The sequence below is a fragment of the Nasonia vitripennis genome, chromosome 1 (assembly GCF_009193385.2).
Source record: "Nasonia vitripennis strain AsymCx chromosome 1, Nvit_psr_1.1, whole genome shotgun sequence".
NCBI classification, from domain to species: Eukaryota; Metazoa; Arthropoda; class Insecta; order Hymenoptera; family Pteromalidae; genus Nasonia; species Nasonia vitripennis.
The window spans coordinates 29,838,214-29,863,626 of NC_045757.1; the positions used below are offsets into that span (position 1 = coordinate 29,838,214).

Below are 25,413 nucleotides of genomic sequence, written 5' to 3' on the forward strand. Positions count from 1 at the left end.
AAGAACCCGGCGCGCGTGAGTCACCAGACCTTATCGAAATTACATAGCAGCCGCTGCGGCTGGCAAATCGCGTCTATCTCGCCGGCAGTCCGTCTCTCTTTCTCTTCTCGATTTTTGTATCCCTTTTTTTTCGTTCTCTCTCTAGCGATGCGCCCTCGGTGTTCCTATCGATTTTCTCTTTCGCTTTTTCGCCGAGTGCTGGTTTTTCTTCTATCTTTCTCTCGCTCGCTCGCGAGCCAGGGACAGTCGAACACACACTCGCACACATGCGCGAATCCTAAAATGAGAGAGGAAGAGAGAGGGAGTAGCGCAATTACCGGCCACAACGTACAGCTGATTAATTATGCGGGTTTGCGGATCGCCCCACATATTTTTTTCCCTTCGAGTATCCGACACACATACACACTCACGTCGAGCCTTTTTCGCTGGCTCTAGCGGTAAATTTTACGGGCGGCGAGATTCACCGTTATACCTATATGCGCTTGTGCTGACCGGCGACTTTTAGCTGAGCTGCCGTTTGCCCAAAAATTATGGTTAGGCTCGCAGTTTTTGTTTTACATAACGTTTTGCCTTTAATGCACGGAAAAAAAATGGTTGGTAACATTAATAAACCGCTTGGCAAAATACGCACCAACTATTTTTTTGGTTAACCTACAAGTACTTGGTAAGTATAATAAAATAATTGGTAAGTTACCTGCTTATTTGGTAACATTTATCAAGGTATTGGTAAGGTTAACCAAAAAAAAAATAGTTGGTGCGTATTTTGCCAAGCGGTTTGTTACAGTAACTAACCATTTTTTTCCGTGTGTAAACATTTTTGGATAACTTTTGCATACTTTTTTTTTTTAATCATATACGAAGACGTAAACTGTTTTTCCTCTGCAAAGAAGCGAGCACAGGTCCCCCTAACATTTTTTTTTGCAAGACGAATAAGTTAATTGTATTTGTTCACCCCTGTTAGCCTTTAATCTTCATTAGGTTGCTTGCTTCGAAAGGACGGACGGGCTTTGCTGAAAAAAAGCAAACCTCTTGGTAATGGAGTACGATCCGCGTGTAATAAAACCAAGAAAAGTGCTGGACAACAAGAAGAAGAAATACTTAATTGGAAGTCGCACTATTCCTCGTCTCTGCACGTCGGGCCATACTGAAGCGCAAATCGAAGACGTATATATTATGCAATACCAAGGGACAACGCAGCGACTTTTCAATTCCCATCGCTCTCGCGGAGAGGAGCATTTCTTTCGAAAGTATATTATTGCCCAGCGCTCGCCTCCACTCTCCCGTCGTCCTCCCCTTTCTTGTTCGTCGTTAAAAGGTCCGCTACTCCGAGAGAAAGAGAGAAGCAAAAATTTCTCTCTCTCTCTGGAAGCCTCAATTAGGTATGATTCCAGCTCTTATCCAACTTCCGCTCGATATAGAGCAAAACCGACGCGCGGCGGTGGTCCTCTCCGCGGGTTCTTAACTTCCCGACGATTTCTCCGCGACCTTCCAGCCCTTTTCATTTATTGCTCGCCGTTACCTTTTCCCATCTCCCATCACTTCTTTCTTTGCTCCTCTATATATATATATATATATATATATATATATATATATATATATATATATATATATATATATACACGCAAGAGAAAGAGAGAGACGTCTCTGTCTCGACCCTCCTATCGATAGAGTCACGCCTTTCATTGCTTTTTCTTCTGCTTCTTCTTCACCGCCACCGCTGCCCCGTGACAGCTAAGGAAAAACTTCAACCGCTGGATTCAATTAGAGAACCATCAGAGTCTCGTATTCGCCGACGCTGCGATGCTCGTTACCGGCGTTCGACGGAGAAGAAAAAAGCGAATAAGGATACAACGTGATCCCACCTACACACGTCTCGCCTTAGTAACGGACTTCGCCTCGAAGTTATTTGGTTTTCGCTTTTGTTTCATACTTACACCAAATGAAGAAGTAAATCGCCACAGATGCGCGAAAGCAACGACCCGCACATCTACAGTCATACACACACACATCCGCGGATCCAAAACGCGTATAAAGTTTAATTCACCGTGTGCCGCGCGGGAGGCTATTCGGCATACAAACTGCTCGCTCTATTATGTCACACACTCTCTCTCTCTCCCTTTCACGCGGACAAGCGCTATTCGCGTAGCTGCACATCATATCCCAGCGACGAGTTTAGTCAAATTCAGCGCAAACATATCGGACTCGAAGATATAATACCCATCAGCCGCTATACGCTTGCTTAATTGCCCCGCGAATTCCGAACGCTCCACTCATAATTCGGTGCAACTAATCATCATAAATTCCAGCTCGCCTACTCTACAGCCGCGTGAAAATAAAAAGGAAGCTTCATCGCGTTGCAGCGAGCCGTGTAGTAATGCAATTGAACCGGCCGCGATATATGTATACCGACACTGAGTATACGTGCGTGTGTATTAACCGGCAATAGCGGCATTTGCTACAGCCGCTAAAATGTACACGTGTCAGCCAAAAACTACACGTCCGCAGCCAGTGTGACACGGGCAAGTGTAACGCCTACTCCCCCCCCCCCCCCCCACTGATATTACAGTTTACGTTCCCGCTTTGCTTGTGTGTATGTGTATGTGTGTGTGCGCGTGTGTGTGTAACGCAGTAGCCCTCATTTTTATTCATACGAACGAATTCGCTGGGCGATTGTTCTTCTCGTTACAATGCGCCCGAGTCGTGGATGTGATTTATGCATGCGACGATTGATAAATCAAGCGTCATTGTCGCTGGAGGAAATGATACGCGACGGGGCTGAATTGAAAAAGAGACACGCCGCGCTGCAGTAGCCTCGATCTCTCGGACAATCGGAATGTTTTATTTGTATAAATAACTCTGTACTCTCTATACTCATGGCCTTTGTGCGCGAGTTTCCATATACACACGGTCGAATTGCTATTCTACCGGAAGAGTGACAAAAAAAGAGAGCACCGAGTATAGGACACCGCACACAATTCAAAAGGCATCATAAAATCTTTCACGTGCCCTCCAGCGTGCAAAAAAAGACAGCAGAAGAAACTCATCCCCCCACCAGGCCGTCTCTGCGAAATTTCTCCTGCGCAGCCAGCGTAGAGCTACGGAGAGCGATAGAAGAAAGGTGTGGAGGACCAGCGAGAAGCAGCAGCAGCTCGGAGCCATTTCCGTTATCGCTTTTCCATTTGAAGCAACGCCTTCCACTCGAGTTCCTCCGGTAAAATGTCTCTGTGTGCAGCCGTTACATCGCCGGCGAAGACACATAGGCGCGCCGGACGTAAAGTACTCGGCTTCGCACACACGGGAACACACTGTGGTATGAGTGTATATAGGTGAAAGCTGCAGTAGTTGCTCTGGGTGCGAGAAGAGAATAAAGTGGGGGATGTGCGACCGCAACGTGTATCCGGCTGTTAGCCGAACGCAGTATGGCACTCCGGAGGTGGACAGCGGCGGCGGCGGCAGCACACCCACGAGGGTACTTTGCCGCCAAGGAGAACTTGCTTCCTGCGACACAGTCTCTCTCGTTAAATAAATACCAAAATAAAAGGAGTTTCTCATTCGACCTCGGAGCTTAGAGCTTGCGCTCGCCTCTCTCTCTCTCTCTCTCTCTCTCTCTCTCTCTCTCTCTCTCTCTCTCTCTTGTGGCTGAGCATCAGCGCTGCTGTCCCTATGCTGTACGTACCGTTCCTCGGACCTGTTGGACTGCGGTCGAGTACTCGTGTGTGCTTATGCTGATTCCTCAAGGCTCACTGTTGTCTAGAGTAGCGTCAGTTTTTTTCTTCTTCAATTTTGTTAATTACTTAGATTCGCCAGCCACTTGTTGCAAGATATGCTCGCTCGGGTACTTTATATTCCGGCAAATATTTTAATCTCCAGCGAGTGCAACACACGGGAGTCTCGCGAGCTAGTTGGCTGAATTACTTATTCGCGCAACAAAAAATTCCGAAATTTCATCATGTTTATGCATGATACCAGCCGGCACTGCAAGAGTGAGAGAGAGCTTTAACCTGATATCCGATAACCGTCGTGTAATAAAATCAAATTACTGGAATACAAAATCACGCGTGGGCCACACCCGCGAATTCCGCGCTTATAAATATTCATCCTTTTTTTTCACTCGCTCTTTTGCGCTCCGTGAGCCGAGCAACGTTTGAAGAAAATAAAAGCTCCGCGCTCCTGCTGCATCGCTAATTTCCCTCCGTCGATATAATGCCAGTTGGGAGAGTTTGTGCTCTGCACCGCAACTAATCAGCGAATCAGGAATACAAGTTTACGAACGCGCTTACGACTAGCTGAAGCTGCATTCATAACACCGCTACTTCACATTCATCGCACTCGACTATATCTCTATACACATGCATTAGAGGGAAATAGATTCAGATTCTCTTAACGCTCGTAATACAGCCGTGGAATCGTCATCGCAACATTTGATTGCCTCCATTATGCCAGGAGTGTGTCTAGTGTGCGTAACTTTCCAAAACTAGCTCGAGCAACAGCGGCCGTATACTTTGAGCTTTTTGCTAATTATTCACGCTATATACATGTACATATATTACCCGAGCTTTCACGTAAAAGCTTATTGACAACTCGAAAAGTTGCGCCGTTCCAACGCGGTGATAATTGTTTGAAACCCGCGCCGCTTGTGATAATAGCTCGATTTTCATTTCGAGCCTATATATAGCTTATAGCCTATATATAGCTTATATATACACACTCGAGGCTCAATACATCCCTGGACACGCGCGCACGTCCATCTCTACCAATCTTCCGTCCCCGAATCTCATTGGACCACAGCGTATAACTACGACGATTATACCAAGGGGCTAAAATAGCCCTGCGAAGCCACATTCCAGTCTAGAGTTGCGCCGCACAGTACAGGCCGTTAACCCAGGCCATTCGGCCCAAAGTTATTCGGCAAAAAGACCTAATACCTCTATATACGCATATCTCCGCGGCAGCCGGAATATAGACTCTCCTGTAGTGCGCGAGATGCATGGGCGAAATGGATTCCTCCGGAATCCCGACGAGCTTTTCTCTTTCTCTCTCTCTCTCTCTCTCTCTCTCTCTCGTGCGCGGCTCGATGCAGCGCGCAATGCGAAATGCCAGATACACTCGGCTGCTGTGTAGCGCGTTATTATTCTGCTGGGCTGCAGGAACTTTGGGTATAACCGTTATAACAGTTGCCTAGACTGGCTGCGAGCGCAGAGATGCGAGAGATATTTCTTTTTTTCTGGAATGTGGACGTTGTTGTACTATGTTTTTTTTTTGTTTTGCGTATAATATGGGTTGTGTGAAATTTGACGCACAGTATGGGAGCCGCAGTGAATGATATATGAGTTGATCAATCATTGATATTATATTATTGATAATAATATCTAGTTTTAGAGAAAATATAATACGTTTGGTTTGCTGTCAGTATCGGTCTATTGGTAGGAAACGTCTCGTTACTCCATTATTTACAAGTCACAAAGCCGATTTTGATAACAAGTTTCGGATTTCCATTATCCAGGCTGGTTCTGATCGAATTAATCAGGTAGCCTCTGTCATTCGATTTCCATTATACCGCGGTAAATCTCTTTTCTATGCGCTAATTTCTTTGTTCCAGCACGTGAACGTAGCTATCAGATTTCATACGCTCGATATCAATGTTTCCGTATTTGATGTGTTTTCTATATGCGAAACTCAATCAATAGCCAATTCAATCAAAGAGCTTCCTATGATGAAAAAGGGTTTCATCTTTTCGAAATTAAAATTTGAACTTTCATGGTTTCCCAATTGTAACTGGTATTAGCGCAAACATCGAGAATTTACGTAATCAATTTCGCCGATGGGCCACTCGGCAGATGCTGTGTGTATGTGTATGCGAACATTATATTTATACACGACAGCACAATCAAGCGTGTCGATGCAGATAAGCTTTTTCCCATTCAGAGATCCCAATTCGTCATTAGTTTTAAAATATATATTCCTTCAGTAAAATATTGATAAACCATGCCTACATTGTCTCAATTTCTTCTCTAATATACAAACAGCTCGGCATAAATTGTCACTAGGCAGTCCCGCGTTATCGTGACCACTGCAACGAAAAAAGTAATTTTAAAAATCCACACACATGCAAAATTTCCAATTGATTACATCCCTGCATTATCTGATTGGCATTAATTTTATATACCAATGAGGGCGCGGCAACGATAGCCATCCCGCAGAACCGGCATTAAACATTCAAGGGCAAAAAACGAGAAGATCCATTTGCATTCGGCACTGCGCGAGCGTTGTTCGCTCGCAGAAAACCGGCGTAAATAATTCAAAACTGTTTTTGCGCCGCAGCATCGAGAGCTGCTTCCGAAAATAAAACAGACATCAGCGGCAGCAGTGCAGCAGCCAGTGCAGAAAAGGGCAGAGCAAGAGATATAAATTAACCGCGTAAAATAAAATGAGTGTAACGGCCTCGGCGCGGTCGAGAGAAAGCGCTCGATCGGCGAAACACAGAGACTATAATACGCCGCAGCGATAACGGCTTTATTATTATTGTGTCCGCGAGCTTGCGCAAGCTCCCTTGCAGACTGAGCGGACTTTATGGAGCTGATTAGGCGTTTTAAAACGCGCGCCAACTTGCAGTAGCGCGCGCACACACACGTGCTTATATACCGAGTTACTTACGAGTGCAATTTCTTGAAAAGAATACGTGGGCCGCAGTAGGTTAATGAGAAAAAAAGCCCATGAATGCGTTTATGCGTATTGCAGCACACGCAAGTATACATAGTTGGCTTCAAAGCACTTTCCAAAATCCTAACAATACCCCACCTGTACATAGTCTCCGAAATAATACACGCCTATCACGCGCATAACTCCCGATTCGTTCGGCATCTTCCGCCAAGGCTTCGTGTAGAAGCTCGCATAGCCGCAGTATCTATTATTAAATTACGCTCTTGCGCAAGGCACGTTTCTGAAGCTCGCATCTCTATATACACGTACATGTATGCGAAAAGCCGACCGGTTCATATCTCGTGGGCCACCGCTTCAAGACTACCACTACTACCAGGACTATACTCGGGTGGAGTAGTAGGGGGATGCCAGGAATAGTCGGACGTATCGATCCCTCGAGGATATCGAGAGCCAGCAACCGCATCCTCCTTTGCGTTCCCACAGGAACTCGGGCAGCAGCGCCGGCAGCAGCAGCATACCGAGGCTCAATTATATCGCGCCGAGAGCGAGACGGAGAATACGTCCGCAACACCGCGGGTGTGTAGCAATTTCGAGGGGAATATCTACGAGGCTAAGCTGCTACTCTCTCGAGTTCCGGACGATCGTCATCGAAGTAGGTGCTGCTGCTGCTGGATTTTGGAAGGGCTTCCGATATAGATGGATAGAAGTTCGGGACAGTTCGTCATTAGAGAGGAAATAGCGCGGTGCATAGCGCTAGGCATGCCGCGTTTAATAACGCCAGATATTGCCGAATCGTTGGACTCTGCGCTGTGCCGATGTTACGTGGATGATGCCGTGAGAGGCCGACTGGGATGTTCGCGCGGAATTCGCGCTATGGCAGTGCGGCCGAGGTATGAGGTATGCGCGAAGCTGTTTAATTGTTTCCCAAGGATTTGAAGTATCTCGCGCGAATGGCAGTTTTTGCAGTGGAAGCCATACCGATCCTGTGTAGTGTTCGATAATCGACATATGTGCTGGTTTAAGCTTCTTCGCTTTCGTGAAGACAAAGTTTTTATAGTAAAATCTTTTCATCATCCCAACGAGCTATAAACAACCAAACCTAGCAATTATCTCAAACCACAAGCCTATACTTAAAAAGCTCCCATCTCTCTTCACATCCCTATCCCGCAGGATCTGCTTTATTTTCCGAGCGCGATAACTCCGAGCACACGGAGCTTATCTCCAGGATCTTACGCAGAGAGAGTATTTTTCGTGCGCGCGGACGTGTCAGGCGCAGCGTACGCCGCCTCCGTCATCGTCAGCCTAGCGGACCTCTGTCCCTGAGTCGTCGTTTGCATAAAGCGACCTATCCGCGCTTATAATGCACGCAAATGAAGTTACGTTCCGGAACTAATAATATTTGCATGTGGAGCAGCAATCTCCTTTGAAGCTGTCGTCGGTCCTCCCTCTCCTGTACTTGTTGTCGTGTATTCCGGAGTCGTAGTCCGGAGGACGTTTTACACGACTCCTACATCGCGTACTTTGTATGCGACACCGACGCTGAAAGTAGACTTCTTTTGCCGTAATATCTCGCGCTGTGTACTGATGAGCTTTGTGGGATAATTTCCCGCGCGCTTGTTAGTAGCCGACTATATGGAATCGGATTTAAACTTTCGATCGTAGGGCATAACGCTGAAGTTGAGCGATCGATATAGACACTCGTGTAATAAAATTAAATGCGTGAAATCTGGAAAAGAAATATGTCGCGTTATTTGACGAATATAAAAGACGCACACAGTGACACCATTTCGTGACTACATTCGAGAGAGCAACAGATCCGATAAGCATCGGCTTCGGTCAGCCCGCGCACGACGTTTTGTTCTACTTAATTCGACTTCGTGGAACGCGATTACGTGAGAAGGGAAAACAAAGCTGTTGGTATAGCAAAAACACATTAAAGATCGGGCATAATGTCCAGTCATTATTTATGTAACGCGCGTGGGTAGCCACTGGCTGAAAGCAACCTGTAATGGGCTCACGCACGCGTCCGGTCATTATCGAGTCGAGACCATTTTATTTTCACGGGCGGCTCGCAAATTAGCTAAGGCATAAAATCAATACGACCCGCATTTGCGCCGATGCTTTATTTAAAGACTCGCCCCGCAAGAGAGAGAGAGAGAGAGAGAGAGAGAGAGAGAGAAAGAGAGAGAGAGATTAGATTAGATTAGATTAATTGCTCTTTATTTTTGTACATTTTGTTGTACATATAACAAATTATAGTATATTATAAAAAGAATAAAAAGAGAGAGAGAGAGAGAGAGAGAGAGAGAGAGGTGAGCTTATCAAGTCGGACAATCCGCCGCCGATGACGATTGCTGATAGCGACGCGTGTTTCAGCCGAAACACAAAGTGAGTGATTATGATATGAGGGGCCGCCCATTTGAATTATCTTCACCCAGACTAATTACGATACTCCTGGGCTCTCCGCGAGTATTTTAATCCGTCACGCAGTGGGGTGTGTTGCTATATTGACTAGAAATAAGACTTGATCTGCGTGACCCAATAATTACGCCCCGCGAACCAACTCAGCTTCAATTTATACAATATACTAACGCTATTTCTATCTAATCAAATTAACAATTATTTCCGTCAGCGAAGCAATACTAACACAGTTCTTCGTTTTTCAATTCCAGAGTCACCGCTCCACTAAATCAAAACCGCCTTTGAACCTACCAACAGCCGTAACTAACCAAAGAACTGCCTAACTCTCGGAAAATGCTAACAATCTAACAATAACTCCAAAACCTCCCCATATAAAGTAGCGATAAAAGCCCGAATATCAAGCTCGCGACGGTTGACCAACTCTATCACAGGCAGCGATCATGCTAATGGTGGAAGATGCGCAGGACGAACAGCACGGGCCTGAGGCTGGACCTGACGGAGAACACGCCAGATAGCTTGGCGAATTCAGCGTCGCGCCTCCCGAACCTCGTGGTCGAGCATGCCGAGCAGCTTCACCACCCACACGAGCTCTACAACCATCATAACCACCATCAGCAGCAGCAGCAGCAGCAAGTGATAGGCGAAAACTTGAACAGCAAGCTGCCCAACGTCGTCGAGGGCTCAATGGACTATGGTAGCGAGCGCAGGTCCTCCCGTTACCTTGCGGACTACGACGCGGCGGCGGCAGCCGGCGTCAAGTCCATCTACCACCAGGACGTCGTTGCGCCCTCGTCGTCCCTCAACTACGTCGTCGCCGAGAGCGGCTACCTCGACAGGGGCTATCATCCTATCAGGACCGGGACCTACGAGAGGTGCAAGACTGCGACGTTCGAGAGGGACAACCTCGAGCGCTACGACAACAGGATATACCCCGAGGACGGCAGCCTGAGGTATGACAGAGCCAGGAACGAACGGACCTACCAGGAGTCCGACCTGGACGCGCCTTACGAGCCGGCGAAGACCGTCAGGAGTTACGCTCCGGAAACCGTGCAGGACGGCAACAGGCGATACTCGCGTGACCTCACGGACTACGAGTACGCGCGGTACGCCGAGGAGACGCTCAAGCTCGAATCGAAGAAACCAGGGGGTAGCAAGGTCACGTACGAGGTGAGCACGACCAAGGGCTACGAGTCCGGCGTCAAGACGAATAACCGTGACCAGGCTTACGAGTTGGCCACCCAGCAGGATCTCGCGGGCAGGGCCTACGTCGACCCGAGCAAGTACCACTCAGTGGGCAAGATGTACGGCACCTTGCCCAGGTTCGAGTCCTCGGGATCCAAGTACGAGAGCGAGTACGAACGCGGCGCTGCGTCGAACCTCTCATCCGCTGGCGTGGGCACTGGCTACGAGACGACTACTCGCCGGGCCAAGGTCTACGAGGGCATCAAGTACGAGCTCACCACCTCCAAGAGCTACGAGAGAGCTAAGTACGACACAACAGGCAGCGGCTCCTCCAGGTACAACGACGGCACGTCCAAGTCTTACGAGCAGACGCTGAAGATCGGCGAGAGCTCCGCGGAACTCGACGGTGGCTACAACTCCAGAAAGAACCCAGAAACCGAGGAGACCACTGGCACGACCGGTAGTGGCACCCAGGAGAAGTTGAACGGCTACAGGAAGAACAACTTTGAGGCCTACGGGGTGTACTCCGACCCCGAGGACGATCACGGATTTATCGCCGAGAAGAAGACGCCCCAGTACAACTACAAGGGTGTCGTGGTAAACGCGAGCGGGGAGTCCAGTGTGGTGGAGCAGAAGAGAGCCAAGGAGGCCGGCCAGACGGAAATGAGTGGCAGCCCCTGGTGCAGACCGACGATACTGCTGCTGCTGCTGGTCCTGTTGGTCGTCATATTCGTACTCGTCGCTGGAATTCTGTTATATTTTAACTGTGAGTTATTCTGTGTCGTGTTTCGTTGCATGTTTGTCGTATAAGTACCACATAGTTGTGTAGAAAAAAAGCACGCAAAAACGACGATTATCCGAACGATCGATCTGCGTTATACCCACAGCTGGCCACGCGCGCTGTTCCTTTCACTCGAGAAAATCCAAAAGCCGTAAAAACTTGTAACCCTCTGCTCATGATATCGCAGTATCGAGGCCGTATCCTCGAATCCTCGCCGAAGTGAAAGGGAAAGGTCTAATGGGCCAATAATATCCCCGACGCCGTGGGTGGCCGAGGCAATAATGCGGCGAGAGTGAGCATCCACCCGCGACCCTCCTCGAAAAACTCGGAAACCAACAATAAGTCCCGGCCGAAATCCAAAAGCTTCGAAAGCTCGCGTAATTAAAATCGTGTCCGTATAGCTGCCTCGACTCTCCTTTAATCAGGCTTCGCGTCTCGCGCGAGAGGTCAGCGCGATTATTTACGACTCTGTCCCGTTCCTACTCCGGCAGTGCAATAATGCCAATAGCAGAGCCCGAGCTACGCTGACACGTGCTGGCGATACGTTAGCCGGGCCGCGTAACTGTCTCCCCGCAGTTTTATGTGTCGAATTTGACATGCCCGGCACGTAGGGACTTGCCACTAGCGAAACTGTTCGGACGGAATTACAATGTGTCGACTCGTAAAGAGAAGGAAAAGGGAAGGATGCAGCTCTCTCGGAGAGGGACGGACGTAAAGAGGACGCGCGCAAGCCTGCCGATAAGAGACAGACGGAGAAAAATATTTACGGACAAATTGATCTTCCAACGAGGAGGAGGAGCGAACTATTCGTCTTCTTGCTCCCTCCGTCTTTTTATCGACGGAATTTCGGATGCGCGAACTCGCCTGCGGTTGTACAATTATCAAATTTGCCCGGGAAAAATAAATCGTTGCGCGCGATATTCGAAAATTTAACGGCGATGAAAATTCAGCGAGTCGGAACTTCGGGGGCGAGGGGGGAGGGAAACGGGGATCCTCTTTTCGCCGGCGAATGATGAATATGGAGAAGTCTAAATACTTTTATCCCCCTCCGCGGAATATAAAGTATCCGATCACAAAAGAGCGCGAGCGCGGGCGACGGTCCTTTTTTCCCAGAGAACAGAGAGAGAGAGAGAGAGAGAGAGAGAGAGAGAGAGAGAGAGAGAGAGAGAGAGAACGCGAGCGGCTATACGCGCAGTTTAAGGATTCCGAAAGTTTTAAGATTCTATAGCGACTTTAGCAAAATTTATGTCGGGCTCCTCTTTTATTCACAAGTTTGCTCCCTCCCGTCTGCTGCTGGCTATTCAGAGCGAAAAATCTATTACACGCAAACTGCTTGCCAAAAAGCGTAAATGTTTTCTCTCGGCTGAGCGGATAAATTTTTCCTTCCCCATCGGATTGCCGATTTAGCCGTTTGCACGTGTGTAGTAGAAACATTTCGCGAGTCAAAATCGCTAGGCTAAACGAGCTGATTGAAGTACGCTCTCGCGCATATCGATCGGTTAATTCCCTCGCGCTCAAACAACGAAACAGAGAACGGACAAGTGCGCGCGCGGCACAGTAAAAGCGCACACGCGACGTCCTCTAATCTACACACACAGAGAAACAGAGACATATAAAGCGAGGGAACATCGGTAGAAAGTCGGAGGATGGAAGATCCGATTACCGCTTCGGCGGCAACGTCATCCGCGTATTTTCCTCGGCTTATCCGCCTCATAGAAATCAAACGGTCCTCGTCAAGCTCGTCGTTCCTTCGGACACATCTCTCTCTCTCTCTCTCTCTCTCTCTCTCTCTCTCTCTCTCTCTCTCTCTCTCTCTCTCTCTGTCTTTCCCACTGTGTCCCCTGTCGCCTCGTCGATTCAGTTTATTTTCGGGTCGAGTTTTCGCCCGACCGGGCCGCAATCAGCCTCGGCATTGTCCCAGCATTTTTCCCTCCTCGCATCGAGACGTAGACAGAGAGAGAACGCGAGAGAGACAATACATTTACGGGGCTGAATCGGCTCAGCCCCGTTGTTCCGGATTTTCCCGGGGATTTTCGGAAATTCGATTTGGGAACACGCCGCTTTTTTTCGCGCTCGCCGCATGGATCTGCACATTTTCGTCGCGCGCTGCAATTCTCTTGGTATTTTTTTCTGCAGCCTGTGTGCCAGGCGAAATTCGCGATAATTGGCAAACTGCGACCCGACGACTCTCGACGTCGAACCCTTCCTAATGACCACACGCGCGAGAGTGTGGATGAGTCGCAAAGTCGATTTGCGAGACTTGAATTTTTCAGCGGCGCGTGTGTTTCGAGTAATCGAATAGAAGCTGAGCGTAGAGTATAAGCTCTTCTGGATGATAATTGATTAGATCGAGCTTTATAATTGCTCACCGCGCAGTTTTTTACGAGTCCACGTTTCGCGTCTGGTAAATTCCATTCAGAGAAGCTAATCCCTGGGGCGTTTGGGAAAGCTATTGTACGTACGCGTACATACAGGAGAGTTTTTACCGCAGGCCGTTCCACCGAATCTCTCCCGAGGAAAAAACGACTACACCAAAAAACGAATTGCGGTGCGCATTGTTCGGCTTCATGAACCCAAAGCCGCGATTTCTCGAGAGCGGCGCGCTTTCTTTAATTCGAGAAAGAAAAGTCGCGAAGAGGCTCGTGTACGCCGCGAACGTATTACCTCGAGTACACATTTTGCTGAAAATTAGCCGCTCGGTTATTCAAACCTCTGTAAGTACACACGTTGGACCCGAGTAAATAACGTGAAATAGCAGCGGCGAAAATATGTCTCGGAAACATATTCAGAAAGTACCGCGAGAACACAGGGAGAGAGAGAGAGAGAGAGAGAGAGAGAGAGAGAGAGAGAGAGAGAGAGGGAGGGAGAGAGAGAGAGAGTCGTAAAGGGCCGAAGAAAAGTGGATTTTCATGCTCGCGCAGCATTGTCCCTTAAAATAAGGTAAGTAAAAGCTCCTTTCATCCGAGCCGCGCGGTGCAGGTGAACTTCCGTACTCATATCCACGACTATGTCTACGCACTGGGTCAACGAGCAAGAAAAACAGCATCGCTTCAATTACGCACACACGCAGTCTCCCCTACTGCACTCCGTGAAATTTCATTCGTCTTCGCCATTGTCTTTTTTTCTCCATTCCCCTATACTCCTATCTTTTTTTTTCATTCGACGGAGAGAGAAAGTTCAGTGTCTGCGCGCAGCGCTTCGCAATTTCAACTAGTTACGGAACGTTTACGGTGGGCAACAAATTGCGGGGTTCCCGCATGGCAGCAGAGGCTTAGCCCAGCTCTCTTTGCCCGCTCTCGCCTTAAAGCGAGACGCGCTGCTGCCTGCGCCTGCTCGCAATTCAGCCATTACCTGAAGATCCAATTTCACGTCGGGTATGTATATCTATAGAGAGGGAGAGAGGCGCATCGCTAGTCTTCTAGCACTTGACGTCGGAGAATGAGGGGAGAGAGAGAGCTTCGGTCTTTGTGATGAGCTACTTCGCGTTCTTTGCCTTTTTCACCCCTTTCTCCCCGGCAAATTTGATAATTAAGAAACATTTCGCTTCCGCACGGGGCTTCTTTGTGCGAATTGTTTATAGCGCGGGAATGGCGTGATGAAACTTTGGGCTATACTCGGGGAGCGTATAACGCCGTAGTTTGCATGATAAAAAAGCGATCACTCGATTATATCAAAAAAAGGGAACTTTTCGAAGAACGGAAGCACAAGGAATTTATGTAAATGAATTCTTTCCTATACGACCATAGCGGCGGAGACGGCATTACCGAAGTAACAAAGTCCGCGAGCGAGGAGAATCCGAAAAGTGGAGAGTGACGTCGAAACGACGCAGTGAAAAGTAAAAGACCATAGAAGAAACGTCAGACCGAACTCTCTCTCTCTCTCTCTCTCTCTCTCTCTCTCTCTCTCTCTCTCTCTCTCTCTCTCTCTCTCTCTCACTCACTCGAATTCGGACGATTCGCGTTTCCGCCACGTCGCGGAAAACGAGGCTCTTATTCGGCCGCTGCTATGCCAGCATCTTCTCTATACCTATATACACACCTGACGTCTAAGCCTTTGTTTTCTCTCACTTCAGTGCTGGAAGTAACGACGGCGTATAAAATGTCTTTGACTCGCGCGCCAGCTATAGCCTTGTTAGCTACGCAACTACCAAGTTATCGACTCGAGTTATTCCAAAGAGAGGGGGAGAGCTAGAGGAAAATTTTCTTGTTTGCAGCAGCTCGTTTCAGGTGTCCTGGGCGCGTACGATCAGAGCCGAGCTTTTCTGTCTGCATTTTTCCCCGGAATAAAAATGATAAATTTTCCTACTGCTCGTCGTTTTCTCATTTTCCTCGCGCCCCGGATCGCTCTCCCCCCTCCTCTGCACACGATGCTGTGTGGGAGGAGAATTTGAAGCTACGAGAGAGCGGGAGGAAAGTTTTTTATTGGCAAAATGATTACTGGTCTGAACTTTTGCTGAATATTTGATTTAGTGCGTGTACGGTGGATGCGTGCGAGATTGATTGATTTCCTCTTTTCTGTATAATCCTATTTAATTTTGCGAATTCGTTATAAGATTCTTTCGTACAACGGATCGGTGACGTATACTCGGCTGAAAAGCCATCGAAAAACGCCGACGCATCTGCGATCTCCGAGAAGCAATCTTCGTAGATTTCCCAGCGATTCCCCTGCAAATCCTCGCAATAAACGTATCAATCACTCGATATCAATGAATCGATCAATCCTCTCTTTCTCTCTTCCATCCCTCCTCAACCGATATCGCATTTCAGTCGCTCGGCCACTACATACCCTCTCTCTCTTTACGCTCAAGCGTACACCCAGCAGACCCACCCGTGCGTTATACTCGTCGAAGCGCGCAAATCGCGCGTAAAATAAAAGTAGCGAGCGCGTGTACGTAAAGTGAAAGAGAGAGAAAGGATCGTATGCCGGGCACGTGTTCGCATCTGCCTTTATGAGCGCGGCTGCGCCTAGTATACGTCCGATGCAACTGGAAGATAATAGGGAGGGAGGCTAGGATGGATTAGGGATGCCACCACCGCGAGGAAGGCATTAAGGTCTTGAGCCGGCCGAATTCGTGCATTTGAGTAGCTTCGTTTGAGGGGGCGAGCGAAGTCGGCTCTGCGATATCGGACGCTAAGGATTTAGTGTAATAAGGGCTATTTCTCATTGCTCGATGCGATTTTCATTCGCTGCGTGTATCGCTCGGGATTTTCGTAAAAAATCTTGCACCGATGACGGGCTTTACATTATACGTCGAGCGTAAAATAAAAAAAAATCAACTCGCGTGTCCGAGGGGCATTCGCATTTTTTACGCCCACGCGAGGGCAGTACACACGAGTGTTTACATTCATCATAATATTTATGTGAATGTGCGTATGTGCGTGTTGACGCGCGGGAGGGCCTCGATATCACTGTATGAGCAGCGAGCACGCTCTGGGAGTATATATCAAGGTACAGTGTGTTATACACGGATGTACACAGGCGGAGGACTGCGTATACGTGAAAAGGCTCGCGTGCTGGAAATAAAGATCGTCGCAATTATCCGTTAATATTGCCGAGGCGTCTGCGTCGACGCTTGCGGAGGAGGCTTCTGATGTGCTAAAGTTGATTGGACGGGACGATGATGGCTCTTTTGATTCGGTCTGCTCTGTGTCTGGATTGGATAATGGTTGTTTATGGGCCATTTGTTTTTGATTCTATAACGACAGTAAAGTTCGAAAATGACGTCTTTTAGTTTTTATATCAAATGACCTATACGTACTAATTCCTCGATTATAAAATACTCCATCGTGACATTCGAACACTCAATTCGCCTACAGTTTCCACAGGTGGTCAAAACAGAACCGATGCCGCGGAGAATAGGTATAGGGGACAAACTGACACAACCGGTTGTTTGACTGTCAGACTGTCTACTCGATTATCGCAATTAGCGCCTGATCGGAGCGACGACTGTCGTGCGCGCGACTACATGTTGATGGCGTGAGTCGAATACTCTTGATATCCGGTTACGCTACTCGCTTTCCGTGTGCTTTTAGTGTGTAAGTAAAGAAGGTACTGTCGCGCGCTGTTTGAATTGTTTTGCTTCGGGCACTATACCCGTGTGCGGGCACACTGTAGTACAATTATTTGCTCGGGTATCCATTCAATTTTCCTCGAATACTCTGTATCCACAGGTTAACGAATGGAAATGGAATAAAGAAATAGCCGTATGGCAAGGTACACACAGAGGGAATAAAAGTAAAGCGACGGGACAGGTTGTAGCGAGCGATGAACGTGAAATTGTCATATCCAGAAAAGCCGATTCTCCCTTTATATCCGGGAGAATTTTCCGATGACGGTATGTACGCCCTTCATCAATAATAAAGGTTATTAAGAGTAATCCACAAACGGCCGCTGCGTCACCGTTTTTTTATCGGATTATTTTTTCTTTATTAATCAAACAAAGCCTCGAGCGCAGCAGCAAAGCCGTCGTCGATACAAAGGACGTATAAAAAAGTTCGAAAATTAAAACCCTCGTTCGAGATATCTACACACCCGGCAAAAGATCGTCGAAAATAGATCAGCGCGCGCGGTGAGATGTTCGCTGCAAAAATTGATATTCCTACACGCGCCGCGGAAGTTTCAGCGCCGCGTCACCGGGAGAAGAAACTTTATCCACTACATCGTCCAGCAGTCGCTCGCGCGGAAAGAAAAAGACAGCGTGTGTGAGACATTCTGATTTTTATACAACACACACACACACACGTTTTCTCGCAGACTCGCTTTGCTCTCGACGCACATGTAGCCGCAGGAAAACTGGAGAGAGCGAGAGAAATCTGGACTCGGGAAGCAGAAGCCGTTACGGCGAACGTGATCGCGAATCTCGGGGAGGCAAAAGTTTCCTCATTTTTCGCAGCCGGATAGTCCAAAGTTTCGCGCCGCCTTGCTCACTCTCTCACGCCTTGAAATATCGAGAGAATCAATCGCTGCTTTTTGCCTTCTCTCTCTCTCTCTCTCTCTCTCTTTCTCTCTTGGCACCGCACAACTGCACTTTCGCGCGCGTATATATTATACACTCGCGAGCTTCTCGCTTTTCTTGCTTTTCTCTAGTGTACGGGGGAGACTTGCGCCGAATTTCCCTTCCAACTGTTTATCATAATGTATATCTTTGGTTCTCACGCTTGTATACCTGTGGGACAAGTTCGACGCTGGGAATGTCGAGAGAAGGGCGATGATTTTTCCGGGAACGCGGCGCGAACGAGAAAAGTTGCGGCTGGGAACACTCTCTCCGCCGGTTCTAGCGTTAATTTATACGGGTGAGAAGTTCGGAGATAAAGTACGCTAGTTCGTTTGGTTTTTGCGTGTATGCGGTGTGATTTATGACGGGTGTATTTTATTTTATTAATTTCGTGACTTATAGCGCGATCTCTGCGATACTTCCTTTTTGTTCCACTCGGCGATGTGAATTTTAAATCTCGTTTCATGCGACAAGGGAATTCGCTCTTTTAAGATATACGCGTTTTTCTCAAAAGCATACCGTCTTCTGAAAAAAGGAGACCTAAATTTTCCGGAATCCTTTTTAAAAATTCCCTTCGCTCTAAACTTCATAAGTTTCACCTCGAAGATTTACCGTCGGTAATCCAATAATCTAATTCAATAAAAATTCACCCCACAAATACTCGAATATTGGCACTCTGCTAATGTACGAACCAAGAGGGGGACCCCTATTACCCGCGAGCATCGAGATAATCGCTGCGCGCAAGCCGAGCTTAATCCGACCCGCGCAAAAGTGCTAATACGCGTAGATTCAGAAATTCATTAGCCAAAGGCTGGGGAATTTGCATCGTCGCAACGAGCCATTCGAGACACACGGCGTGCCGAAGGTCGTCGAACCGGAAAAAGCGGTGATACAGTCGCAAGCTCGTCGATTCTAAGGCCACTTGCTTTTACCCGGAGTCCGTACTTTCGCACACGCGTCAACGGCCGCAAAATCGCACCGGGGACACGTGCAGTCGACGCTTCGCTTCCTTTTATGCTTCTTGGGCTTCTGCAAACTATCCACTGGATCTGTTTTTATTCAGACATTTTTGCCACTGATGGAATATATACGGTTTCTTTTAGAGGAGCCATTATAGTCAGCAGTAAAGCGAGATTTCGGTCAGACGGATGGTGTACATCCATTCGTATTGATCGATGTGTCGGTTATCCATTCAAACAAATCCGAATATGAAAAAAAAATTTAATGAACTACAGTGGCGATATTCTTACGAGATTTTCAACTATCTGAATCATGAATAAGAGAACACGTTAATGTTTTTTCTAATGCATTATCTCATTTCAATCACTATAAATTCGTAATTTAAAATAGAGTAGGTCATAATATTCTATATTTATCGTTTGTTAAATGATACTATATTCAGAACTTCAATAATTTTAAAAGCTAAAGTGTATAATTTAATCATCGCATTAAGAATTATTTTATAAAAATCACACCTATACATTTCTGCAAAGAATATCGATCGTAACTTCAAATAAACTTAGAATTAAAAATTACTCCTCAACTTCAAAACCTTCCCACGTACATTCGTCTCATCGAGCTTTTCTACACCCTAATCCCGCAGTAAACTTTCGAGCCAACCGTCGCACTTCTGCATCGACGAAACTTGCCGATTATTTACCTCGTGACGGGTAGACGAACATCCGACGCGACGATGATGATCTCCCCTCTCCGATTTCCCTATCTCTCTATATCCATCCCCCTCTATAATATACAGAGGCAGCGATGTTTGGCAAAGTTGCGCCGGGGCTTTGTCGGGAACTTCTAATTATTTTCTGAGCCGACGCGACACTGGGTCGCGAGGCCTCTTCATTAATGTATTCTAAGGGGCGGATAATTAAAAGTTGCTATCGTGCTGTCATCGCCCTTTTCCCGCGACTGGAATACTCGACGTCCATGTGTGCGGAACGACGGCGAGCTTCTATATCGAACAAGAGAAGTGCGCGCGAGCTCGGTTTTGTGCAGAGCGGATTTCGGCTGATGAATTTTTAAGGGTCGACTGAAAGAGCGGTTTTATGTTTTTTACCGCTCGCTCGCGATACGAATACTGTTGCTGCTGCGCAGCGCTGTACTGCGTTGCGGAATAAAAAATTGTTATCGATGTAGCGATATAGGACTATAGTCGTATAAAATCCATAGGTGTACGCAAAAGTGAAAAAAACTGTTACTACCCTTGACGGAAAAAAACAACGCTGCGCGACATTACAGTTAACGCAAATTTCCTCCGTCGTTATACGCGACGACGAAATAAAAAAGGAATAATCTTTTTCTCGATAGGAAAACAATCGGAGCTCTCAGTCTTTTATTTCGAAACTCGCGCAGGGTTTTCCGATACGGAAAAGTTCTTCATTACGAGTGACGCCCCGGTAATCATCAGTGCGACAACAGCGAATCGCCGCGGCGCGCGCTAGCGCACGTGTCCGTACACGTAGTTTAACGATAATGGAGAATTAACGCGCGAGACTCAGCAGCAGAAGCAACAGCAGCGACTTTTAATTATGTCGTTAACGAGCACAGCCGCGGCTTGCCCTCCTGTGATGGCTTTTTATTTGCTATACGGTTAATGCGTCCCGGTGTCTCTCCCTCCCTCTCTCTCGTTCACGAAAGAGGGAGAACTTTTCGTAACGCGGCTGTAGCGTAGAAGGCGGTGCTGAAAAGTTGGCTTGTTTGTCGCTTGTTTATCGCGATTCTTGGAGAATTTCAGGATACGTGTTTTTTCGTTTCGAGTTAGGGTGAAAGTTTTATCGGTTTGTTAAAGCGCTCATTGAGATCTTGATGGAGGTGCATGCCTTGATGTCAACGACATTTTTCATTGATTTACTTGAAATTTTTTTTTCATATGAATGTTTTATACTTATTAATTATTCATAGTGAAATAATCTCACTGCATCGAGCAAAACATTCACGTAACTTTGCGCATATCTAACAAAAATAATAAGCCATTTTTTACATTTCTTTCAGATATGTCCTACAAGCCTCGCCATCCCGTAATCGAGGGTAAGTAAATCACAAAGCGTACTGTTCATCCACTCTACCCCCAAACGATGTACTTGTTTCCATCAGGCCGTCATAATTAATCGAGTTTCCCATTAAAATCCGGTTCTCAAAACCCTCTCCCCGTGACACTTCGACCGGTCAGGTATATCGAATCAGCTGACGCACATGCGGAGAGGAGCATGTGCGTCCGCTTCAAAAGCCTTTGCCATGTAGCGGCATAACTCAATTAAATGGAATACACGTTAGCGGCGGTCGCTTGGAATTCGTCCGCAAAAGGGTCGATCGAGTAACCTAGAATGCATTGGCCGAATTTCGTCCACTCTTGGATAGTTCGATGGACAGGACAGGGATACGTCGCTCAAAGTTTGGGGAATTTATTTAGTTTCTTTTTGTTTTTCGAAAGGTGTATCGATGGGCGGTATTCGCACGTTATCGGAGTTTCAGAATTAGGTCGGCGACGCTGTGCCAATTGATTTGAAATGCGAAACTCGATAGCGAAAATAATTTTTTACTCTGAATTTTTTCACTAAAAGCTTGCTTGATATTTAGCTAAATTCTTCACCACCTCGAGAGTGTGCCTCCCGAAAAAAGCCGACAAAATCGCCGACAAGTCTAACAAGCAGCTCGTTTGACTTTCCTCGAACACATCGGGGCAGAGTCGGTTCAACAACCTTACCGTCAAAACGCTCGCTGCGATGCTCCGCCGACAATCGTTACACGTACGTACATATACCTACGCGAACGAAGGCCGTCCGCCTCCGCCTCGTCAAAGCCCCGGCGTAGCTTGTTTGTCTAACCTCGTTTGCAGCACCGATAATTAACAAAGCACTGACAGCGCCGCCCAAGTGACAACGGCTCCAAGAATGTGTATTGGCTGTAATCGCTCGTTTACGAGGTAAATCATTAGATTCCTCGGTACGTGTTTCGCTAAACGATAAGAAGAAGCAGAAAAAGTGACGATTCACGGGATTCAATCTCGAGATTTTTCTTAGAACGATACATTTCTCGGGCAAACTTGTCGCGCAATTTTCTCATACCTCCGCCACAGCAGCAGCAGTGCAAGAATGTCAAACACTTTACAGCGACGAAATTTTTTAATAAAGTGTCTCTTATCTCGTCATACCACTATACCTCCCCACGTGTCTCTCTCTCTCTCTCTCTCTCTCTCTCTCTCCTCTCATGTTTTAATAAACTTTTTAACGCACAAGCTCCGTAATTTAAGCCTCGGCGCACGCGAAACTATTTAACGCAGCCAAGTTCCGCGAAAAGAGTCAAAATGAAAATAATAACGCCCAGGCAAAATTTTTTCAACGCGGCCGGCTATCGCGCCTCATTTATCGCATTTAGGCAGCGCCGTAAAGTTTTTTTTCCCCTTTGCTTCTGTACCCGCGCGCCTTTCGACTCTCCCTTTTTTTATGGCTCCGCGATACGTATCGACACCACGACGATTTATATCGGCGTGCATGCGTTTAACGGCCGTTCCCGCGACTTTGCCTAGACTGCAGCAGCGACGCGAAAGCTCAGGATTTATTAGTCGGCAGGAGTACAGTCCGAGTTGGGAGTGAAATAACGCAGGGAGAACATTGACGTCGATCATTCGGTACTGCTGCTTTAAAGCTTCTTTCTCGTACACTTTTAGCCGAATACGTGTGTGTATTAGCATATCTCGATTCGATGATCTTTGTCGTTCGTTTTTCCCCCTTTACGAACGATGCGAGTGAACGCAAGAATGAAATCTTAAAAGCAGTTTTATTTTACATACATTTTAGCAAGAGAAAAATCAAAAAAGCATAAAACTACGCTGGTATTTCCGAATCCTCACACGCCTCCGCACAGCCTGTACGAAAGCTTCCAGCCACGTGCTGCAGCCTCTATTTCCTTAAAGAGGAGCAACGCCAGCTGTAGATCGATCATAAGCGAATTTGTCGGCCGAGCTTTCAAGTTCCTGGCTGCAGGTGCGCAGTGAAAAACTCAAGCCACGATGGAATATTTACGAGCTCGAAAAGTAAATTCGCCCCTATCGGCAGCTCTCCTCTCTCGACTCTCGTTACAAAGCGCAGAGAAAGAAGGTGGCATGAAATACACACCGGGCCGATCGTCGTATTTTTATGTATCCTCTTGGACGGATGCCTCGATTTCTTGCCGTCCTGAATCGAAAATAAAAAGCCGGCCGCCGGCAATGGAGCTTATCCAACGCGGAGTGCAGAGGAAAGTCATTCTCCTCTTGCGGCTTTCTTGTCTCTCGCCGAGCTTTTTTTTATCGGCCGGAAATGTTTTCTGCACTAGTAAATCACGTCGATCGGCTACTGTAGGATTTTTAGTGCTTGCGCTTTTATCGCGCAGCCGGAGCAAAAGAAAAATTATATTCCTGTGAGTTCGGTTCTGTGCGTGAAGTTTGATTGGGATGAGGCTCGCTATTTGCGGGATTTATGGCGGTGTATAGTTTTCCGTTTTATGATCGATAGTGGAAACTTCATTACATCGATGCCATGAAACAGGAGGATGCAAAAAAAGCTCCGAGAGCCTCGTTGCGACGGACGTTCGCGAAAATAATTAATCACTCGCCGGAAGCGTTTTTCTCGCGATAAAAATTTTTCAAGTTAAATTGTACACGAAGTTTGCCGCGGCCAGGTTAATTGCGCGCTTCTTTTTTGTTCGTCGAAGATAAACGAAAGTTCGGGATGATAAAATTGCGTCAGAAACGATTAACTTTGGAGGCCCAAGCTTTCCGAACTTGCGAAAGCTTGTTGGAAAAAACTCGGAAAACAAAGCTGGGGGGAGATATTCAATAAAATTTTTCCGGGCGAGAACCCGCTGTTATTGATTCAAGATTTTTTACGGAGAGTTCATTATGAAACCTTCAAAGTTTGTAAATATGTGTGCCTTGTTGCTGATGCCATCAAAACTGACCAATGTCGTTCCTTCGGTATAATGAAATACATAGCGTGTGCCGTGTGATGATGAGCTCCTGTGCATCCTAAGCTTAAACGTATCCCGCGCATAATTAGAATCAACGAGGCTGATTATCCGCATCCTATTTTGGCCGAAATAACAACGCTCGAAAATTAGTTTCCGCCGGGCCAAACTTCGGCTATTATTTGCCACGAGCGTGTCATCTTTCAATTATGATTTACAATAACGTGCGGTAACTATACGATGTTGGCGAAAACTGTAACTAGATCAATACGCCCACGTCGCTTTGCTCGAAACTCGTTAGAATATTTAATGATACGATAATAATTTTTTAGTATCACTGAGTACGCAAACGAAACAAAAAAAAAATTAACGACAAACGCAGACAAAGCACCTTGACGGAAGCGACTTCCGCGAGTCATCGGCTCGCAAAGCCTCTGCATAAACACGGGCCATCGCACATAATATAACGTGTACAGCATCGTCGGATTCCCAGCCTCATGGGCGCATATTTCGCTTCCGCAGCGGCAATCGACCGAGCGCTGGAAACGACGGCGCGACGGAAGCCCGACAACAATGGCCCGGCCCTTTTAGCGGCCAGTTGTGTGATGCTATGCGCGCAGAGAGATGTGTGTGTGTGGTCCCGAGACAGTCAATATAGAGCTCGATGATGCGAGTTATGGGCAGTTTGATGCGCTGTGCGTCCGCTCGATTTTTATGGAGATACGCTTACTCAGTACTGCAAGCTCCCTCACTAGCTTTAATTATTTGGTTCGCAAACTTCTGTTATTTCAAATCGTTGGTGAGCAAAAGTCGCGCAGTGTCCCGAAATATCCCGCTCAGTTGGACTATAAATCGAGCGGGAAAAAAAGAGTTGGAAATCCTGAGCGTCAGAACAAGCGTCGAAAAAAAACGAGGATATGTGACGCCCGGTGTAAAAGGAGTAGGGGCGGAACCGCGAGACCGATAAATTACAAAAAAGCAGCGGAATCGCTTCTGCATAAAAGCTTTTGAAATTCCTCGTGTCCTTGAAGTTCGAATTTAGTAGCCCCGCCGCAGCGGCATAGCGCAGCGCCCAGGATTAACGGCCCTGCGAATTTCCCGCGACGAGCTTTACAGCGAGCTAGTAGAATCAAGCGGGCCTTTAAATTACGTTTTTGCGTTTCGTTGAACTCTCAAGAGCTCTGGAATGACCTTTATAAAATAATGTGCTCCCCGGCGAATCGCGCGTGTTTCACGAAAGTTGCAGGTGCGAAAGCTTTCGGGCAATCGAAATTCCCGCGCATACGAGCTTTTTCAAATTCGCGACTCTATTTTCGCGAGAAATCGCGCACGCCGCCGGAGCAAACAATAACGGCGCGCAGTGCGCTCGAGCTTCGGTTAAGAAATTGCCTTCCACGAAGCCAACTACTGTAGACGTGGCTGT

At 47.2% G+C, this 25,413-nt stretch overlaps 1 protein-coding gene across 6 annotated transcripts in view; it reads left to right on the forward strand.

The window, feature by feature from the left end:
- The window catches only part of LOC100678116 (agrin), a 341,408-nt gene that overhangs the window by 150,337 nt on the left and 165,658 nt on the right, over positions 1-25,413 (forward strand). For 4 of the 6 annotated variants that reach the window (XM_031921402.2, XM_031921404.2, XM_031921403.2 and 1 more), the window contains exons 2-3: positions 9,333-11,029; positions 21,039-21,074. The exons of 1 other annotated variant lie outside the window; for it this stretch is intronic. In XM_031921402.2, coding sequence (XP_031777262.1) covers positions 9,538-11,029; positions 21,039-21,074 — 1,528 coding nt within the window. In that variant the 5' untranslated portion in view covers positions 9,333-9,537. The remainder of the gene's footprint in view (positions 1-9,332; positions 11,030-21,038; positions 21,075-25,413) is intronic. One more of the 6 variants, XM_031921406.2, reaches the window with a different exon arrangement.